The sequence below is a fragment of the Sceloporus undulatus genome, chromosome 6 (genome assembly GCF_019175285.1).
Source record: "Sceloporus undulatus isolate JIND9_A2432 ecotype Alabama chromosome 6, SceUnd_v1.1, whole genome shotgun sequence".
Taxonomy (NCBI): domain Eukaryota; kingdom Metazoa; phylum Chordata; class Lepidosauria; order Squamata; family Phrynosomatidae; genus Sceloporus; species Sceloporus undulatus.
Window position 1 is genome coordinate 78,726,906 of NC_056527.1, and position 20,844 is coordinate 78,747,749.

The 20,844-nt window shown below is 38.4% G+C and overlaps 1 protein-coding gene across 6 annotated transcripts in view; it reads right to left on the reverse strand.

Annotated features, from left to right (window-relative positions):
* Positions 1–1,969: 1,969 nt before the first annotated feature.
* Positions 1,970–20,844, reverse strand: part of USO1 (USO1 vesicle transport factor) — a 58,199-nt gene continuing 39,324 nt past the window's right edge. For all 6 annotated transcript variants that reach the window (XM_042474195.1, XM_042474194.1, XM_042474197.1 and 3 more), the window contains 11 exons: positions 17,607–17,717; positions 16,818–16,936; positions 14,580–14,761; positions 13,882–14,003; positions 12,323–12,461; positions 10,057–10,220; positions 7,982–8,074; positions 6,675–6,764; positions 6,333–6,443; positions 5,066–5,281; positions 1,970–2,873 (listed from right to left, as the gene is read on the reverse strand). In XM_042474195.1, the coding sequence (XP_042330129.1) occupies positions 2,793–2,873; positions 5,066–5,281; positions 6,333–6,443; positions 6,675–6,764; positions 7,982–8,074; positions 10,057–10,220; positions 12,323–12,461; positions 13,882–14,003; positions 14,580–14,761; positions 16,818–16,936; positions 17,607–17,717 (1,428 nt within the window). In that variant the 3' untranslated portion in view covers positions 1,970–2,792. The remainder of the gene's footprint in view (positions 2,874–5,065; positions 5,282–6,332; positions 6,444–6,674; positions 6,765–7,981; positions 8,075–10,056; positions 10,221–12,322; positions 12,462–13,881; positions 14,004–14,579; positions 14,762–16,817; positions 16,937–17,606; positions 17,718–20,844) is intronic.

Here is a 20,844-nt window from a genome sequence, read left to right on the forward strand (position 1 = left end):
GTTCCTCCATATTTAATGCAATATTAATTTCTCTTCATGGCAAATTTAGTTTTAAAACTTGTGCTATTTTCACATTACAGATTTTGTTTTAAGAAAAACTCTCAAGTAGTGATTGAGCATTATATTGGAATATGGGAGATCCAGGTTTAAGTCTAGAGTGAAACCCGCTTTAGGCCAACCATCCTCTCTCATCATGCTTTAGCTCACAGCTTTGTTGTGTGGATAAGTAGTAGAGAAGAATGCTATCCACAGCCCTTAATCCAATTGGAGAAAATGCTGGATATAGAAAGTAAATAGAGTGGGCCCTTGGTATCTGCTGGGTTTGTTCCACCCCCACCCCATGGATACTAAAATTCATGGATGCTCAAATACCCTCAATCATCATCATCATCATCATCTCAATCCTGCCTTCCTCCCAAGACTGGGGCTCAAAGCGGCTTACACTCTAAAAAACACAGTACAATTTTTTAAAAAAACACCCAACAAAATTGCCAATTAAAATGGTATTACATTATTATAATATTAAAAAGGCTATTTGTTTAAAAATAGAATACAATTTTAAAAAGATAAAATCACTTAAAAACCCATACGCTGTAAAACAATACACCACCACCAGGACTTTAAAAAAATTCCATTTTAAACGCCTGTCTAAAAAAAAAGGACAACAAGGAGGGGGCCATTCTGGCTTCCCTGGGAAGGGAATCCCAAAGTCTAGGGGCAGCCACCGAGAAGGCCCTCTCTCACATCCCTGCCACCTGTGTTTGTGATGGTGGTGGCATTGAGAGAAGGATCTCTCCTGATGATCTCAGAGCCTAAGCTGGCTCATACAGGGAGATACGGTCAGCCAAATAACCTGGACCTGAACCATATAGGGTTTTATAGGTCATAACTAGCACTTTGAACTGTGCCTGGAAACTAACTGGCAGCCATTACTACAATTACTACAGTGGAGTAGTAAAATGAGGTCCCTACAGGGATGTAGCCAGGATTTTGGGAAGGGGGGTCCAGACTAAGTGCCACCATTATAATGGGGCATGGGTACAGCGACACAGCAGCACACACCATTCATTTTATCTAACGGAAGGGGGGGGGGTCCGGACCCCAAGAACTACCCCCCCTTGGCTACATCCCTGGTCCCTAATAGAAAATGGCAAAATCAATTATTTCAATTTTAGAATTTATTTTTTAAAAACATTTTAAAGCCATGGATGGGTGAATCCATGGATACACAAGGGTGACTATAATAATCAAATCATCCATGGCATCTCCAAGGGCCACGCTGGTGACATCACCAGGAACCATAACTATGTCTTAAGGCACAGGATGCTCCTGACCCAGCAAACTCTACCAGTGAGACAGCTTCACCTCTGCAACCTTAAACACCTATTCACTAGCAACAATAGGCCACAAAATGAAGATATTATAATTCATTATTTGGAAGTCGTAATTTTGTACCACTTTTGATGAAGCATCTTTTTCCTTGCATGTGGAGAATAAATGTCAGGAATGACAGCAGAAGACCTTTTCCATATGGAACACCTTATTTCCAAAAAGGGATTACAATGTTGAGGTAGCACTCCAAATTTATTTAGATGAAACTCAGTTTATGTTACCTGTATCGTGACAAACTAGTACAAAAGAGGGCATCTTAAATACATCTTTCTATAGTAGTATTCTCAACCTTGCTATCCAAACTGTCCCAAATACTTATTTTAGTGTTAACCTTTCTTAACCTTAACCAGTCTTCCCCTGTGTGTTAAGAACCGAGTCAGTGACCACAATATGTAGGAATTCCACAAATTTGTGAACAACTTTATCCATTGCCCAGTTTTTCTGATGGCGCATGCCATGCCTGGTAGCATTTCAGTAAGTCAGACTTTTAAATAATAAATTGAAGACTATTCCAAACAAAGCAGCATTCAAGAAACATGATTAAATCCAATCAGAATCGAAATAAATGAATACTAAATCGTTAATAGCATCTATTTTTATTACCAAAACAACAAGTTGATGCAGCAACTTTGTATAATTTTCTTTTTAAAAATCTATTTATTGGGCATTAACGTCAATAAATTATTATTCAGCAAGTGACTTCAATAAAAGAACAAAGCTTTGTTTTAAAGGGACAATCTGGTAGCATCTTATACTTTCGCATGGAATTTTTGCTAAAAAAAATTGCTTTAATGTGCTACCAAATTCTGCTCTTTATGAAAATCCTTCCACGCTGTTTTAGCTTCTCTTTTGCTTCTGAGGTACAGAATGCAGCCATTTCTGGCGCAAGGCACTCAACACTATACAGTTCCTCTCAAGTGAAATCCACTGAGAAAACCAAAAGGTATAATCCTCTCAACTTGCCCACCCCATCTACCACTAACCTTGAAAAAATGGTAGCAAGAAAGAACCCGAGTTCCCTCCTTGCTGAATATAGGAGGCAATGAGTTCTTTCAACAGATGTTAAACCATATTCATAGCATATTTAATCACATTGAAAATTAAAAAAAAGTTAAGTAATGACAAACACATATGCAAATGGTAGCACGTTTAGTTTATCAGACTATTACCTTCAATGCTTCTGAAAGCATCTAAAACTGCTTCTAAATGTCTGAACAATTCCATTTTGGATGGGCAGTTAAACTTAAAAGGGAGATTTCTTTCTCAGCTACAAAGCATTTCTCGACTGCATCAGAAACTCAGGAGTAGTTCTAGTGTTCCTTTCTTAACCATGCGGTGTGCATCACAAGGCCTTCAACAACTGAATGACAAGATTCCCATATTTGACACAAGAAAGCACATTAATCTTTTTCCTCTTCTCCATCCTCCTCTTCATCGTCTTCACCTTGGTCACCAGACTCAATATCATCCTCATCTTCAACCTGGCCGGGTGGGAGAGAATAATGCTTAGTTAATTATTTAAGTCATTGACTGGGCAGTAGATTATTAACACAGCTAATTATGTTAATGTGCTAATAAACTCGTAAGTGGCAGATAGGAAGATGCATAATTTTCGTCAGGAATAAACTCTTCTAGAACATGGCCACATAGCCCGAAAAAAACCACAAAAACTATGGATGCCGGCCATGAAAGCCTTCGACTTAACACAGGAAGATGCATTCTTTCTCTTTCACACAGAGGAAATGCCTCTTCTCAGACAGGGCATGTAAGCAGACAGCATCTAAAGAAAAAATGCGTTCCAACTATGCTTTGATTTATAGATGCCTTGAAACCCACTTTGTGAGAAAGGCAGGATATAAATCCAATAAAGAAATAAAAATATATGCATAGTTATGTAAACTTAGTATATTAAATATTTCTTTTTTGAGCTATAATCCTATTAACAACAGTTGGACTGTATTTTTTTCTACACTGTCTGTGTCTTCCATGTAGTCAGTGAACATTACTCAGCTGGCTTGTATGAAAAACGAATCACCCTAAGTAGATCCCACACTATAAAAGTGGCCTCACTATGGACTGCTGGAAGACAGATTATACTGGATACAGGAGTCAACAGTACATCAGCGTAAGGATTTCAGGAGGGCAGAACCTCATGACAGAATCCTAGGAAGCTGTGTAAGAGCTGAGCCAAGACAACAAAAGACTATCAGGAGATAATCAAAGCATGAAAGAGCATTTTCACCAAAGGAAAAGACAGCAAGGGTCACATTTCTGCAATAATGTGCAAGGAGAAGTGGCATATCTTGAAAAAAATCCAAATATGGCAAGCAAAGAAAAAGCTAAGCCTGTTATGTTGTATGTGGATACAGAGGCTGAGTATACAAAGGTAGACTTGGGAGGAAAGATAAAAAGCCCTGGTGACACAGTGGTTAAATGCCTGTACTGCAGCCACTCACTCAAAACCACAAGGTTTTGTGAGTTCAAGACCAGCAAAAGGGCTCAAGCTTGACTCAGGCTTGCATCCTTTCGAGGTCCCTAAAATGAGTACCCAGACTGTTGGGGGCAAATTAGCTTACAGTTGTAAACCGCTTAGACACTGCTTAGGCGGTATGAAGCGGTATATAAAGGAAGCATGTTTGTTTGTTTTGGTATTGGACAAAACTAAAGCTGTATCTACACTGCAGAAATAATCCAGTTTGACACCACTTTAAGTACCATGGCTCAGTGCTATGGAGTTCTGGACCCTGTAGTTTGGTAAGATATTTAGCCTTCTCTGTCAAAGAGCTCTTGTGGCATAACCAACTACAGTTCACAGAATTCCATAGCATTGAGCCATGGCAGTTAAAGTGGTGTCAAACTGGATTATTTCTGCAGTGGGATGCAGCCTGAATCAATCTATGGCCTGTTACAGACTGCCAAAATAAAGCTGCTTCGGGTCTCTTTGGAGGTATGCTATTTAAATGATGAATGGGTCCTAAGAGTCTGGAGGTCGCGCCAAAGCCACACTCCATTCCTAAGCACCGGAGTGCAGCTTTTGGTGCAGCTTCCAGATTCTTAGGATGCATGCATCATTTAAATAGCATACCTCCAAAGAGACCCGAAGCAGTTTTATTTTGGCAGTCTGTAACAGGCCTATGTTTAATCAGAATTCACTTACTAACTCTGTCCATATTAAATCTAATAGTATGCTATGAAAGTCAGAATTTAAAAAAATTAAATTAAGATTTAAATAATTTATTTCATGTTTTGTCTCTTAGAAGTGCATTTTGCCATAATTTCAAACTGTAATATTCTTCAGTTATATGCACAAACTATGACTTCTGCTTTGCTCAATGGTGTATTAATTACCTCTCTCCAAAAAGCTCATGGTGAAATACTAGGTTCTTTTCATTTACTCATTTTGTACCAAGTTTCAGATAAATACTGACATGACCCAGGTTTGCCCTGGAAAGATGATACCCTGCCCATGAATACCCACATAATGGCAGTAGTAGCAGGGTTCACAAATGATACAGGCACAATATCTACTTTCAATTATTTCCAAAAAGCTGAGGTTTTTCAACCATATAATAAAGAGTATAACAACAAAGAAATGCTCCAAGCAGATGACAAGTATTAACACCTCCAAGACAAATTAAACCTTACGCCTGCTTCAGCTGAATATGCATCTTACCGGTTCTCCAAGTTCCTTGAGCTTATTCTTTAATGCAATTATTTTCTGATCTTGATCAGCCAGAAGCACCAGAAGGTCATCCTGCTCTTTTTTGGATTCCGCCACTTCTAGTTGCAATTTACTTTTCTCATTTTGCAAAATGGCTACAGTACTATTGGATGAGTCCAGCTGCTGTTTCAGTGAGGCTTTTTCTTGATTGAGAGCTGCAAGTTCATTCTGACAGTAGAAAATAAAAATGCAACACCATCCATGAAATATATGTAAATCTAGAAGCAAAACTTCACTGTTACATGTTTTAAATGTCCTAAAACTTTAGCAACAATTCAACATTCTTCTATTATGAAAGTTAACTGGAATGTCACCTTCTGTAATAAGAACCCCAGTAGTCCTTCCCAAAATGTCCAATCAGTTTGTATGATAAAGAGGCTCATCTAAGAGAAAACTGGTTTGAAGGATATCTGCGTTTTATCAATCAACAGTGCTATCTTGAGATGGTTTTACAATGTAGTAAGATGAATTGTGAAAGTATATAGTGTTTTAGTGTCAACAGCATAAACTACACAATCCAGCCATTCAAAATGTAACACTGCCTTATTATTGGCAGGTCTTGGCTATCTAGTTTCAAAATGTCATAAGACATTTCTTTTGCAAAGCGTAATAAATACTTTTAGTGCATGTTCAACAGCTCTTCAAATCCCTGTCTGAAGGGGGCAGAAAGTTGGAAAGATGGGAATCACTGGCATATATCAGTAAACATTTCCATTTCCCTGTTCAGAATATGCCAGTGTCTTTGCACATCTCAAAGATTTACACAAGAGGATTTAGTTTTAGGACTTTGTAAGGCTACATATATACTGTATATTTAAAACCTTACTTAGCTTTTGACTAATTAGTCCCCCTATGCCTGACTTAATGAGGAACGCTTTGCTTTAGCAAGATCAGACCATAAGCTGCAAGAGGAAATGTTTACAACAATTGGGAAGCAAGTTGTCAACTCAGCTAATAAAAACAGACGTAGCACACTTTAGACTCTACTTTAGAACCAGGGTGAACCAGCCATTACCTTTTTCCAGTAGCAAAGATATATTTCTAATACTACTGAATAATAAAATTTATATAATAGAAAAATTGTTATAATACTATTATATACAATATTATATAATATATTACATGTATATAATTGAGAACCTGGCAAGAATGAGGCCATTAACTAAGCAAAACTTAACAGAAAGTATAAAAGATGCAGCATATTTTATTAGGAAGCAACCTTTAATTCTTTAGTTTCCCGCAAGAGTGTTGAGACGCTCCCTTCCATGTCAGCTGTCTTTGAGACCATAACAGTGCCATTGTCTCCTGATACAGGAACTGGAGTTAGGCTCTGAAAAACAAAGAACATTAAATAAGGCTGGTAGTGGGCAGTACATTTTTCCAGACTAATATCTGTGACTGTTTTTTATGAAATCTAAGGCAATATGTATGGATGCAGCCCAGTAGCTACACCGGTAAACAAGTACAGTAGTCCATGGCTGCTTATGGAGGATGTTGAAATGCTAGGTGACACACTAGATTACTCAGACCAAAAGGTACAATGAAAAGTTTATAACATTACCAGTTTCTGAAGTAGTTCTTGATTTTCAGTTTGAAGTTTACTAATGTCTGTAGACTGTGATTGGATCTGGGACCTCAAAGTTTCAACTTCCTGTGGGGGGAAAATATTTTTTCCTGTCAAGTAATCGGTATTGTTAGCCATGTTTAAACCACTTAGTTAAACCATATTTAAAGCATGATTTAAATCCCTGGGGAGACTACCCAGGGATCTGGAGTGTGTTGTCATTAATACACAGATGATGTACAGCTCATTTTCATCAAGTATCAGGCAACCTACTGATGCCTAAAAAATGGTAATGGGCTACATGAGAACCAATAAATTGAGGATTCCAAACAAGGCTTCTCGTTAGGTATACATACTTAGCTTGCTTTGAATGTAGCAGCACTCCCCCCCCCCCCAACCTTGAAAAATCAGGCCTAAAGTTGTGGCACTACTATATAGGGCTTTGCATCTGGATGCCCAAATAACTGGTATAGCAAATAGTGCTTTTGCCTGCCTTAGGCAAGAATACCAATTGTGCCTACAGCTCTAGTCACAGTAACACATGCCTTAATTACAGTATACAGTATATAGCTTGGATTTCTGTAATGTGCACCACTTTTGAGTTTTAGAATCTTTAGCTGGTTCAAAATGTGGAAGCAGGAATAGCAGTGGCTGCTTTCCCATGAGTTCCCATTGTTCCTTCTATTTCCAGCGTTCAGGCATGAGTTCCATTTCTTATGGATGGAGGCATAAGCAATCTTGCTGGAATCCGATTATAAAAATCTGCTAAGAACATCTCTGATAGACTGTTATGCCCTTCTACCCATCCTATTTGGGTAGAATCCCCTAGTGAGAACCAAGTGAAATGTACTATTAAATGCCTGAAATAACAAGGCAGGAGATCTGAATAAAGTATGTGCATCAGAGTAGCCAAGACTACTGAATTTTCTATCAGCAACGTCTATCAGAAGGGACAAATTCAGGGAAAACGTTTAAGAGCTCATTATTATTATTATTATTATTATTATTATTAACCTTTAATTAAAAAGCACTGTAAATTTACACAGCGCTGTACATACAATCTTTTTAATTGGACAGTTCCCTGCCCTCAGGCTTACAATCTAAAAAGACATGATACAAAGGGAGTGGTGGCGGGGAAGGGGCCTCTCTAGTAGGATAATACATATAAAATACATAGCAATACAGCTCATGTCTTTCAAATGTGTAATCCAACTCAGAATAACTTGTCAGTTGATGAGAACATGGATCCTCTCCATAGACACATCCTGAGCAAGTATTGTAGACAAACAACAGGAATATCCTACCTTATATAATTCATTGTCAGCCTCAGAACCACTACTTGGTTTATTGGTTTGGGAAGACTGTTCTGTTGTTCCTCCTGCTGTTGGTGAAAGCTTCTGCAAATATCAGATATTAATAAAACACAGTTCTTAAAGATCATAAACATTTTTAACAAAACACTTTTATCCTGAGAACCTCAGGTTTCATTGTTTAAGAAGCAACTGCAATTTTATATCCTTTTTGTTTCCCATATAGATTTCCAAGTGTCTTGATAGGAGAGGTGAGAGCCACGACATGTGTGTTAAAACCTTATTCTTCCTGGCTTATCAAATAGGCCAGAGGGAGACTGTCTCAGTGGGTTAAGGGATTAGTCAATTTCTTCCTACAACAAGGCAAGCGCTCCAACTTGTCTAATGGAGGCAGTTGTGAGGCCTTTGTTGAAATCCCTCTATAATGGGTAATTATCAGCCAGTGTCCAAACTATCCTTTTTGGCCCAGGTATCTGATCATGTGGTGCCCTCCCAGCTCCAGAAGTTTCTGGATGAAATAGCTTATCAAGATATTTTTCAATCTTGTTTGAGACCTGGCTATGACACAGAGACAGGTCTGATGGCTTTGGTAGATGACCTACACAGGGACCTAGACTGCGTGTGTGTCTCTCTATTGGTTCTGCTGAACCTCTCAGCTGCTTTCAATAACCTTGACCATGGTAACCTTCTGGGCCAACTTGTTGGGATGAGACTTGGAGGCATTATTTTACAGTGACTCTGTTTCCTTATTATCCAGAAGGTGGTGCTGAGGCCATTGGTATGTAGGTCCTTCAGGGTTCTGTTTTGTTCCCCATGCTATTTAAAATATACATGAGACACCTGGGAGAGATCATCCTGAGTTTTGGGGTGCACTGCCATCAATATGCTGACTCTACTACTCCTTTCTACCCAATCCAAGAAGGCTGTCCTGGTTCTAAACCAGTGTCTATCATCAGTGGTGTCACTAGGGTTGGTTTCACCCACTGAGGTATCACCCCCCATACCTTTGATCTCATCCCATCTCATACCGTATAGCCTTAGGAATGGTTTTTTGTACTCATGTTAATCATAAATCATAATTACCGTATATCATTGGATATTAGGATAATAGTTGTGACATAAATAACTAGCACAATTAAAATTATACTTCAAAATTACAACATCGTATGCATAGCCTCGGTGTATTTACATGTACATAGCTTCATGTGTACATAGAGAGATCTTGTAGCACTTTTAAGACTAACTGGAAGAAAGAAGTTGGCAGACTGAAGTCTGCTTCCTCAGATGTATTTGTTTCATGTGGTTAAAATGAAAAAGTAGTAAGAGGTTATGTTTTTTAAAAAAATAAAATAAATAATTTATAAGTTTTAAAAAATAAATTTGAATTATTTTTTAAAAACCATAGGGCCTCTCCTTTCTATTCCCACTTAGCCTTGCCCCATTCACACCATCTCTTCAGCATTTTCAAGGGACACAAGTGAATGCCATAGCCCATTTCTGCCAAAAGGCAGATGTTTGTGGGTGGTGCGGTTCACACCTCCCATAGTGATGCCCCGTCTATCATTAGTATTGGACTGGATGAGGGCAAACAAACTGAAACTTGATTTAAAAAAGATAGATGTGCTTTTGTTCAACTGGAAGGCAGATCAGCCTGTGCAGGATGGGGTTACACTTCCCCTGGAGATGCAGGGTCACAGCTTGAGGGTACCCCTGGACTCAGCTTTGAACTTGGAGGCCCAAGTTTCTGCAGTAGCCAAGAGTGCTTTTGCACATTTAAAATTTGTGTGCCAATTGTGCCTGTTCATATGATGCTTCATTATCCCATCTTTAAAAAAATTTAAAATATATTTTTAAAAGAATTAATATAAATGTAGCATTTTGCTTGGTTTCTGGGAGGGGGCATTCATTAAGACCACAGGGTCCAACACAACTATTGTTTTTGTGTTAAAACTGTTACTGAAACAGTATATATGGATGTGATATTATGTACGATATACACATAAAGAACATTCTCAGGGTTTCAGATGAAATATTAACAGCTGACACACTCTAAGGGTTGGATTACTCACCAAGGTTTCAATCAAAGAATCCTTTTCTTTCAGCTGTTCCTGTAATAGTTCAAGCTTGTGTTTCCATTCTTCGATCTGCTCGTGCAATTTGCTGATTTCTTCTGGCTGGACACCATTCATTTGAGCCACATCACTGTGGGACGTATGATGCTGATTTTCTTTTCCTGTTAGTTAGATTTGGAAATGGCTTACTTGTAGTATTCAGAACTAAATTGTCAGGAATAAGTCTTATCCAAAACACATTTCAAATTTATCTTTTCCCTGGAATATTACCTGACAATTGCATACCAATAATGCCTTACTACAGCTTGGGGAGGGGTGGGAGATAGGTTTCTAGTGTGTCACCTAATGCCTGATGACTGCTGAAATTCTTATAAAAATACTATACTTGCTGTATGGCACTTTGGTTTTTAAGCAAGAGTACATACAGTGTATCAGATGATATGCATTAGTTGCTATTTATTTATATCTCACTTCCAAAAAATAGCAAATCAAACAAAACTGATGTCATCCCATTGTTGGTTTAAAGGTAACTACAATAACGCTTAAAAAGCAACCATTTCTTCCAGAGAAATATGCAATTTTTGGAAGAAAAATCTAGACAGGTCTTGATATCATTTTATATTCACAATTTTTTGTGAATATCACATTAGTTAGTTCTGAGGGAAGATGGTGAATGTTTTCATATTCCAAAAACAAAGGCAGGGGTCCTATTACCTACCACACCCACTAATCTGCATAATGCCTGTCCATTCACTCCTGAATCTAAAGCCTGGTCACTTAACAGGCTTTTATTCTGTCACTTAACAGGTTTCTACTGAATCGAAGATTACCTTCCTTTTATTTGTACAATCTCAACCTTTACTCTCCTGGCTTTTTGTCTACTGCTTTTAAGTAACTGGTCTATTTCCACCAACTGAAACCTTCTTTCTTATTCTTTGTTCCCCTATACCAATATTCCTTAAGGATATAATCCTGAATCTCTGGTAACATCAGAATTTCCACTGGTCAATTACAATAAAACATGTAAGAATGACTCCTGAGGCATATAAAGTAGCAGATAGATTAATAGTGTGTCAACAGTCTGTGACTATTCACATAGTTCCAGAGCAGTACAAACAATTTGCACTGAACTTGAAATATCATGGGGGCCATTCACACTACGTTATAAACTGGTTTGCAAACCAGTTTAAAAGGGGCTCATTCACACGTGCACCGTTTCTTCCTGAGCCGAATTCAAAGGGTGCCAACGCAAATCCCCCTTAACCCAGTTTTTCTAAGACTGAGTTTCTCCCCGTTACTTTTCCAGAACACCAGGTTATATCAGGGTGCCACCAATGGTAACTTGCTCCCAATCCTATTCGGGGCATCCAAGAAGGAGGGATTAATGTACAGGAGGCAGATCATACCCACCCCTTTGCTCTCTCCCTGCCAGCCAAGTGCCATTGTTTTTCCCTTTTGGCACTTGGTTGTGGGAGTGAAAAAAGCAGCTCCAGAAATGCAATGGATTCAAACTTCCCACACTTTGGAAAGAGGTCTTTTTACTTTTCTGCCCATCATTCCCCTTATCTGCACTGATGTCTGATTCCCAGCCCAGAGCTCACCAACAGGGAGGGGCTTCTATTACATGGCCACAGAAGATGGCACCTTTAAAGACTCACGTCATCAGAATGACAAAAGTGTGCATGATTTGCTTGACATTAAAAAAAATCCCTATCAGTGGGGTTGTGGGTTAGGGGTCATTTTTTCCTCTCTCCCAAGAAATATCACGACTCTGCTCCTAAGTTGGTGCAAACTAAATCTATTGCACACATATTATATTGCTGAGAGATTATATTATTATATGACTGAGAGAATGTGATTCTCCCCAAGGATAACCTATCCCAGGGTTTCTTGCTAAGGGTTGTTCGGAGGAGCTTGCCATTGCCATCCTCTGCGGCAGATGGGGGGCTGATCAAACAGTGTGACGTAGATGTGCATCATTTCATTGACAATATATATATATATATAAAACGGGAACAAGTGAAATGGTGGCTCCATTTTAAATTGATACAAATGATAATGTAAACTTCATCAGGGGTAAATTGCTACAGAGAGATTTCATCAGGGTAAACATAGTGGGAACTTTGATCTGGTATTGCATCTTTGAATCTTCCTGGATTTACTCGTCACAAAAATGCTAGTGTGAATGGGGCCATGGTCTCCAGATCTGCATCACAGTGAATTCAATAGCAAACATTATACAAAAAACTACTAGCAGTTGCACCTAGCTGTACTTTAAGGAGATTATATTGGTCCTTGTGTTGCTGAATCTGTGATACTTGTTGAGTGACTGTCGTCTGCAATTGTTCATTTTGCACTTTCAAAGAGTCTACTTGCTTCTTCAGTTCTTCAAGCTCCTGGTCCTTCAAAATACAAATTAAAAAGAAAATTAACTTAAAGCAAACTTATATTAATTCCTTAATATGGAACTATACATTACATTCTACTATCATCTTTATTTTTCTTACAACTGATACTACACCATAGAAAATAAGGATGTGGAAACAGTACCTACAGTACAACACTGCCAGATTATCTGCAGTATGTAACAGAGTTCTAAAGTTTAATGCAGTGCAGAACTATTTTGTGCATACTATGCCATGCTATTTACACAATACACTGCATCCCAGATCCACTAATCTGTGCTATTTGATTTTTGCCCAAGCTTTACTAAGTGTCACAAAAGAGAACAAAGCATGCACAAATTGGTTTTCAGTTAATTTACTATATATTTTAAAGGTGGCAACTCTCTTCAACTTCCTCTACTGGTTAATGTGTCTAAAAATGGCCTCAAACCTGCCCTCAGTGTTCTCTAGTCTTATGTGACTGTCACTTAAAATGCTGCCGTTAAGATAACTATTCTGAGAAAGCAAATCCCAAGTGATTCATAGGGGATGTCTGTATCAAGAAATGAATATCTTCATTGCAGTGTACCTTGTTAGCAGGTATGGGGAATCTGTGTGCCTCCAGATGCTGCTGTAATGTTCCTCACCACTGACCTTGTTAGCTGGGGTTGTGGTGGTAACTCCAACATCTGGAGAGCCACTTATTCTCCAGCCCTGCTCTGCATGATGACAACTGGATATTAAATACATCACTGAATAACCCATTGCCACTCAAATTGTCAGGCAGCTAAATGAAACAAGAAAGGCTGGGGGTTTAATACTGCACAATTAGATAGAAGATCCCACATAGTGGGGAGTTTCCAGTACTCCTGGACAGATAGTTCAGCTAGTTTTGAAACCCCAGGTGACACAGTTAGTGGAGTCTAACTGTTCCAAATCGTCCAGAGGACTTGAGAAACCAATGGAAGGAGGTGAATGGGAAATGCATAAAAGACTCTCTGTCACCATAGTACTGCAATAGATCTCAGTGGTTACTTATTTGCAAGTCTTGGTAGAAAGTGTGGCTCTTGGATGATTTCTGAAATGGTGCATTTTTGGTCTGCAATGCATTAGAAATGCAATGCATTTCATGATGTGACTGAAGACATGTGGTTGTCCAAAGAGTCAGCTTGATTGCTCACAGCACTTATTGATGCTGGCTCTCTGAGTCACAGTCCCTCCAAATGAGGAAAACATTTCTGGGTTGGGAAAGGGTTAAACCTCTTTATATGCCACAGTTAATCCAAATCACTCCCTCACCAAGTCTGCTTACTGTTTAGAGAAGTGGCATGTTCTAATTATAGTGTGATTAACATAATGTCTAGTTTTGGCCCTGAGATAGCAACTACTTAAAAAAAATTAAAATGCCAACTAAATTATTAAAGGATACATTATTTACCTGTACTCTTATAACATTTTTATAGTGTGTCACTATGTTGTCATGTTGTTCTAAAGTTTTCTTTACTTCCTCTTCTTTTTTATCTTCTTCACTAGACTTATAAACTGCCTTTGTTATAACTCCTGTAAAAGAATTGCTCATTTTATTACGCTGCATAAGTCAAACTGTGTATCATTGTAGTATCATTCAGAAATATCAGACAGTTGTGTCATGAATTTTATTTAGATGACTGCCACCCAAGAAACAAGAAATTGTGTTTTTTAGTAAGGAAAAACAATGCTTCTTCCCTAGGTAGCTAAATTTGACTACTTCAGTACACATTATGTAAGCAAATATCCATAAGCCCAATGCTTCCAGTAATAATATTTCTGATCACATTCAATATATTTGTTATTATGTTGAATAAAATAATTATCAATTATTTGTTGGCCATGATATTTCAGGAAAGAACATCGCAGCATTTCAATTTTTAAGGCATGCTGCTATAGCTTTCTTTCTTGGCAATCTCTCTTAAATCTGTATCACTGGAATAAACTTCCACTCAATAACCACATTTTTCCTTTGCTTTCTACACTCAAAAAAACTCTGTAAGGTACATCTGAAAAATTGACTTTCATGCCATTTATCCTATCTTTCTCCTAAATGAGTAATTCTATTATTCACAGAAAATATGCCTATAAATAGGATATACATCTTACCTTCCAACTCTTTCACCAGTTTAGTAAATTCATGATCAAACATCATATGGTCTGGGCTAGAAAAGCTTGGCTGAGGTTTCTGAGCTGCACGAGAATAGAATTCATGTTTGCTAATGAATCCCAGTTTCTCAATGAAGTTTTCTTTGCCAATCCTCTTTTCTATCAGTTGCTTTAATTTCTCCCTAAGGAAACAAATATGATTACTTAAGCCACAGAAAACAGCATGTCGCCTATAGACCCACTCCACCCCCCTCCACTCATTTAACCAATAAGTCTAATTTGATAGATAGAAAGAAAACCATCTGACAAAGACTCAAAGAATTAACGGTGGAGAGAATGAAAGAAAAAATGTAAATGGCATTTAATAGCTAAGGTAACACAGAGAATGGTCAGGGAAAATATCTTCAGAATCTGTACTGAAAACATTATTTTTTTCCTACCATCTTTGCCCGATGAAGCCAGTTAATGCAATGCTTTTTTTAAAAAATCCTTTTAATTGCTCTGATAAAGGTATCAGCAATGTGTATTTTGAATTTTGCAGTGACACAGATTCAGCAACATGTAGAGAATGAAATGGACAGATTCAGAAGCATGTAGAGAATGCAATGGATCAAGGTAAGTTAGAAAATAATCACAGCACAAGCACCTTCCAGGCATTTGGAAATAATGAAGAGAGGAGAAAATGAATTTCAGTTTAAAAAGTAAAATTGGCTATCTGGGGTTTTCCACTTCAGTTCTGAAACTCAACATCTTTCTAAGAGAAACTATAGCCCACCGTTCCAATGGATAATTTGATAACTCTTTTTTAAGGTTTCAGCCATTTAATTTCAGAAAATGTTTCAATATCAGCTTTTTTCTTTGACTTAGTAGTAATAGGAAGTCCATCTGTTTTCTATTCATTGCCTTGCAAACTATATTAAATGAGATTTAACTATATTAAATGTGTAAATCTACAGCTCTATATAAATAAAGTATAACAATAATAATAAGATTTTAAACAGGGGTGAATCAGATGTGTCACTGGTGGGGGGTGCAGGCCACACTGAATGTGCCGCCACTACTCCCCATATGTCAAAGGTACAGCTTAGTGGGCTGAAAAAGGAGATGCTCACTAACAGTCACTGTTGGCAAGTGAGGTAAGTGTCTCTTTCTCTGCCCACTGAGTCTCGAAGGCATGAGGGCTGAGTGAGGCTCAGTGGATGGTTGCTTACAGTCACTGTCAGCAAGCGAAGCAAGCATTCCCTTCTCTGCCCACTGAAACACAGCAGCCATGGACTCCCCTTCCTCTAACTCTGGATGGCCATCTGTCAGGGATGCTTTGATTTAGATTTCCTGCATGGCAGGGGGTTGGACTGGATGGCCCCTGCGGTCTCTTCCAACTCTATGATTCTAGGATCTCTGCTGGGTGGGCGGAAAATGTATGCAGAGAGAGAGAGAGAAAGCAGTGAGGAGGGAGCAGCAGTGGCAGCAAAAACACAGAGTTGGCCCTACTGCTGCCACTGCCACTACCAATTTCTTCGGGGGATGCCAGCATCCCGAAGAGATGAGCAGTAGCAGTGGTGGTGTAAACATGGAGTTCACCCCACTGTCACAGCTACTAATAACCCATCTCTTTGGGTATCAGTGACACCCCTAAGGGAAGAGTGATAGCAACAGTGACAACATGGAATTGGCTGTGCTGTCGCTGGTAATGACCCATCTCTTTGGGGGTTGGTGGCGTGCTATGAGATGGACAGTAGCTGCGGAAGCAGAAACATGGAGTCAGCGCCACTTGTTGCTGCTGATAGTCTGTCTCTTCATGGATAGCTGGTGCCCCAAACTGATGGGCAGTATTGGCAAACGGCAATGGCAACATAGGGTCAGCCCCACCATACCTGCTGATAGCCCGTCTCTTTGCGGGTTGTTGGCATCCCAAAGAGATGGGCAGTAGCAGTGACAGCGGAAACATGGAGGCAGACCCACTGCTCCTGCTGGTAGCAGATTCCTTTGGGGTCTGCCCTGAAGAGACAGAAAGTAGTGGTGGTGGCAGCAACCTAACTATCGTTTCATTACATGATTATTAATGAAAATGCATTTATTGTGGTGGTTGTTAATAAATGATCTGCACCGGGTGTCAAATATATTAGGTACTCCACTGGTCTGAACACGAGTGAACAAAAATGCCCCTCTCAGGTTAGAACTACTTGATATTTTAAGGTTACATTTATGTAGCATTCCATTCTTTTTCAATATACTCACTTCTTATAATTCTCTAGTGAGTTGTCATTGTAATAAATGGAAATCCCTAGTAAAAGAGCACATAATCCTTGAACTAGCCGCTCCTCTTCTCCAAGGTTTTCAGCTATTTGTCCCGTTAGCTAGATCTTTTGCTAAGGCTGTTTAGGCACTTCATGGAGAGAATGAGCCTCATTCTTACAGAACAATTTATATTATTTTTATAAGTTAATTGTAATAGCTTAACTAAATGGAAATAAATAAAAAACAGTATTCAAATATTTTTTTCTCATCTATCAAAAGCCTAGCTAGCAAAATGATGCACATTGAATTTTAGGTACATAACATAAAACAATCAGTAAGTGTATTTTAAGACAGCTTGAAAAATGCTTAAAGGGAAGACATCAATATAGTATGGGACCTTTTGTGCAATGGTAATTATATCCTGAAAAATGTTAGGACCTGAAACATTTATTGAACTGTTACATGAACCCTCCTCTGGAGAACTACACCATCTGTCCTTCCATCAACCTTAGAGAATCCCCGATTAGAATCTCATGGGTTTATTAACACAGTTAGGATCCCAAGGGTTTATTAACACATCGGTGCCTGCACCTGTCAAGTGTTCCTTAAGTAAAGTTACATTAAAGTGTTCATTACAGGAAATGTCAAGATAATTATACTGCAACACTAGTGTTTGTTCCACAAAGTGTGGACCCTCCTCTTTAGTTCACATACATAAACTGTGCTCTTAAAGAACCCTCTTCTGTTATTTGGAAAGGCTAAATGGACTAAAAGCACTTAAAAGGATACAAAGGGAATATTGGCTGAATTGTGGAGAAAGTGAGTTACAGCAATAGGACAGTTGCTTAGCCAAGTACAAAGCAGCATTAATAATCCAACTCTTGTCTGGACTTTGCTTCCCTGGAGAAAAAACAACAACAAAGAAACAAAAATTTCACTTGTACTGTCCCATAATTTGCTGCTTTGAAGCATCTCCCAAACTTCCAAAAAAGCAAAATACAAATTAAGGATCCAGTTGTTACACAAGTCAGTGGATAAAATAATAATAATAAAATAACACAGTTGCCCCCCCCCAATTTCTTTTATTTCCTTAGTTAGCCATATGAGTTCTGATCATAATAGCCACAGAACACAAAATCATTTGGGAAAAACAGTGCTTCCATTCTCCTCACAGCTTTGTTCTGTTCTTATTCACTTCTACTGACCTATTAATGTCTACAGAATACCAATGTCTTTCTAATGTATGTGACAGTTTGGTGGGGAAAATAAGTAATTGGATCTCCTGATCCCTTATATTTGTAGATCTACATTTCGGCAGAAAGGAAGCATCATCAGTTAGCACCTCTTGCAAACTACAGATTGGGGTTTATAGAAAATGATGCTAGTATTTAAATGCTTCTTGCTAAAATGATTGCTACTAATAGTATCACTTCAAAAGAGTGATCCCAAAACTCTGGACATCCAGATGTTTTGGAATTCGGCTCCCAAAATCCGAGAAACTGAGGTTTCTGGGAGCTGATGTCTAAAACATTTGGAGGACCAGAATTTAGCAAACAATGCTTAAAAGATATAAAATGTTACTCCTTTTTTGGGAATTGACCCCCAAAATGTATAGCTGGTTATGGATTTTTTTGTATTTTGCTGCACAACCAACACAACTACACCTGAATATTTCCCCCCTGGATTTCAAGATACAGTATGCCCACACCACAGACGGCAAGCCCTGGCTTATTCAATGGGTGTGTGTGCATGTGGTGGTGTGAACAGGAGTGCGCGCCTAATGAAAAGAATGGGATTTAGGATCCCTCGTTCTTTTCCTATCCACAGGGGGCCTGGAACAAATAGCAAAGACACACTGTACCAAATATAGCTGCAGAGAAGATGCCAGCCACAGATGCTGGTGAAATGTCAGGAATAAGCTCTTCCAGAATACAGCCATATAACCCGAAAAGCCCACAAAAAACTATGGATGCTGGCTGTGAAAGGCTTTGACTTCTGTTTGGTTTTGGTTTGTCAATCAAGTCTAGTGTTTGTACACCAGCATTCTGTGAACCAACTCCATGCCCACTTGTTTCCCTGGCTTCAGCTCTGCCTCCTCTCCCTGGAATCTATGTTTTCAAAGCAGCATCCCAAAGTGATGCAAGAAACTTCATTACTAATCCAGTTAAAGTGCTTTAATTTAATAAAGCTGATATGTCCCTCTTTATTCTTACCTTTATTTTTGTCCTGCTTTCCAATTCTAACTATATCTGACCCCTTTTCACTGTCTCTTACCAATATCGCTGGCGATTTCTTTGAAGCCTGTATTTGTGGGTTGCTTTTTGGTGATGGAAATTTTAATACCGACTCCTCTGAGTCACCTTCACTGGATGTTAAAAATATTTTTCTTACCATGGTTTCTGTGTTATTTTTGCTTATATTTCATGGTTTAACTGCTGATCTGCTTTTTTCCACCTCACATGTCAAATGTAGATCTTTCTCAGCAACCTAACAATCAGCTATTTTCAACCTTTTCTTTATGGATTCACTAACTATTTTAGATAGTTAAAAAAGAAAGGATGAAAGAGGATGAGATACCGTAATTGGAAACTCAACCTATTGGCAAGGCAGGAAAATAAAAACTGAACAGAAGAGAAAGAAGTCTACATTTATAGATGAAAAGATTTTTAGATTCCTGTCTTGAGTTACTGCCATGTGTCGGGATAAACGCATAGAATCATAGAATCGTACATATGTCATGGATTCCTCTTACTCAGTCACTCAGAAAAAGACAGAATTTCTGACAGCCTGCCTGCATACTTCACACTGAATACTATCAGAGATGTACAACAAACTACTGATATTGTCCAAAGATATTAGAGCCTGTTGCTAGTTAGACTGAGCTGAGTTGAGTGAGTAAGTGACACTAATACTACAAGTTATTAATTGATTTTGCTCTCACATTGCAGATTGGCCTGAAAGGGTGATAAACAAGACATATGAAGTACAGTTCACCACTTCATCCCTATTACAAATTGGAAACTGTGTTAAGAGAATATAAGCTTACAACCCTGCAAAGTAATCCCTTGTTAATTCTGCAGGTCAGAGATGAGAGTGCTAACATCTGCTGAAACATCAAATCCAGCATTCAGCTAAATACGTCGCTGACCTGCATGCATATTAGCTGCTCTTTGGAATAGCCAAAGATAAATAATCTTCTTCCACCCTTGGTGCAGATGTAATTTTTCAATTTCTTACCATGGTTACCCAGTCAGAAGTACCATTCCAGCTCATGAGCTTTCCCATGAGATATGGTTAGTGCTCCACCTATAATAGGTTGAATGACGATCTAGGTAGCTTTAAATCATAGTTTATAACCATGGTTAGAAGCAAGTTTCATGCTACAGCATCAGAAACATGAAACTTACTTCTAATCTTGGCTTCAAACTCTGGCATGAAATTAGAATCTAGCTTTAAAAGTATATGTAGTTAGCACTGAACTCCACGATGCATTGTCTTCTAAGTAGAACTGAATACTGATTATAGTATGATTTAAATGAAGTATTAAACTGGCTTCAAACTATGTTTTCAAACTGAGTTTTAAAGCTACATGGATTATCTTTGAACTCAGAGGAGATGAAATGCTAACCATGCCCAGTTCTGAAAAGTAAATGAGGGAGAAGAAAAAAGAAAAGGTGTGCATGCCACCCTGAGATTTACTCTTGATATCTTAAACATGGTTAACAGACTGAGAAATACTTTGCTGCACAAAGCCCATGTACAGAAGGATTTAATACAGTACATTCAGTTTTGAGGAAGCTTTTATCCCACTCCCACAAATGTCTTCAACAAAGAAAATTAAACTCTCATTTCATTTTGCATGCATATGGAACACATTAGCATAACATTCACTAACAAAACAACCCATTCCGCATGTATGTTAAACATGAGTGATCAAACAACCTAGTTTTGTGCATTTTGTTTTTCACCCTGCAGCAGCACCCTACTGATACAAAGACAGTATTTCCTGCTGCACATTCACTCAAAA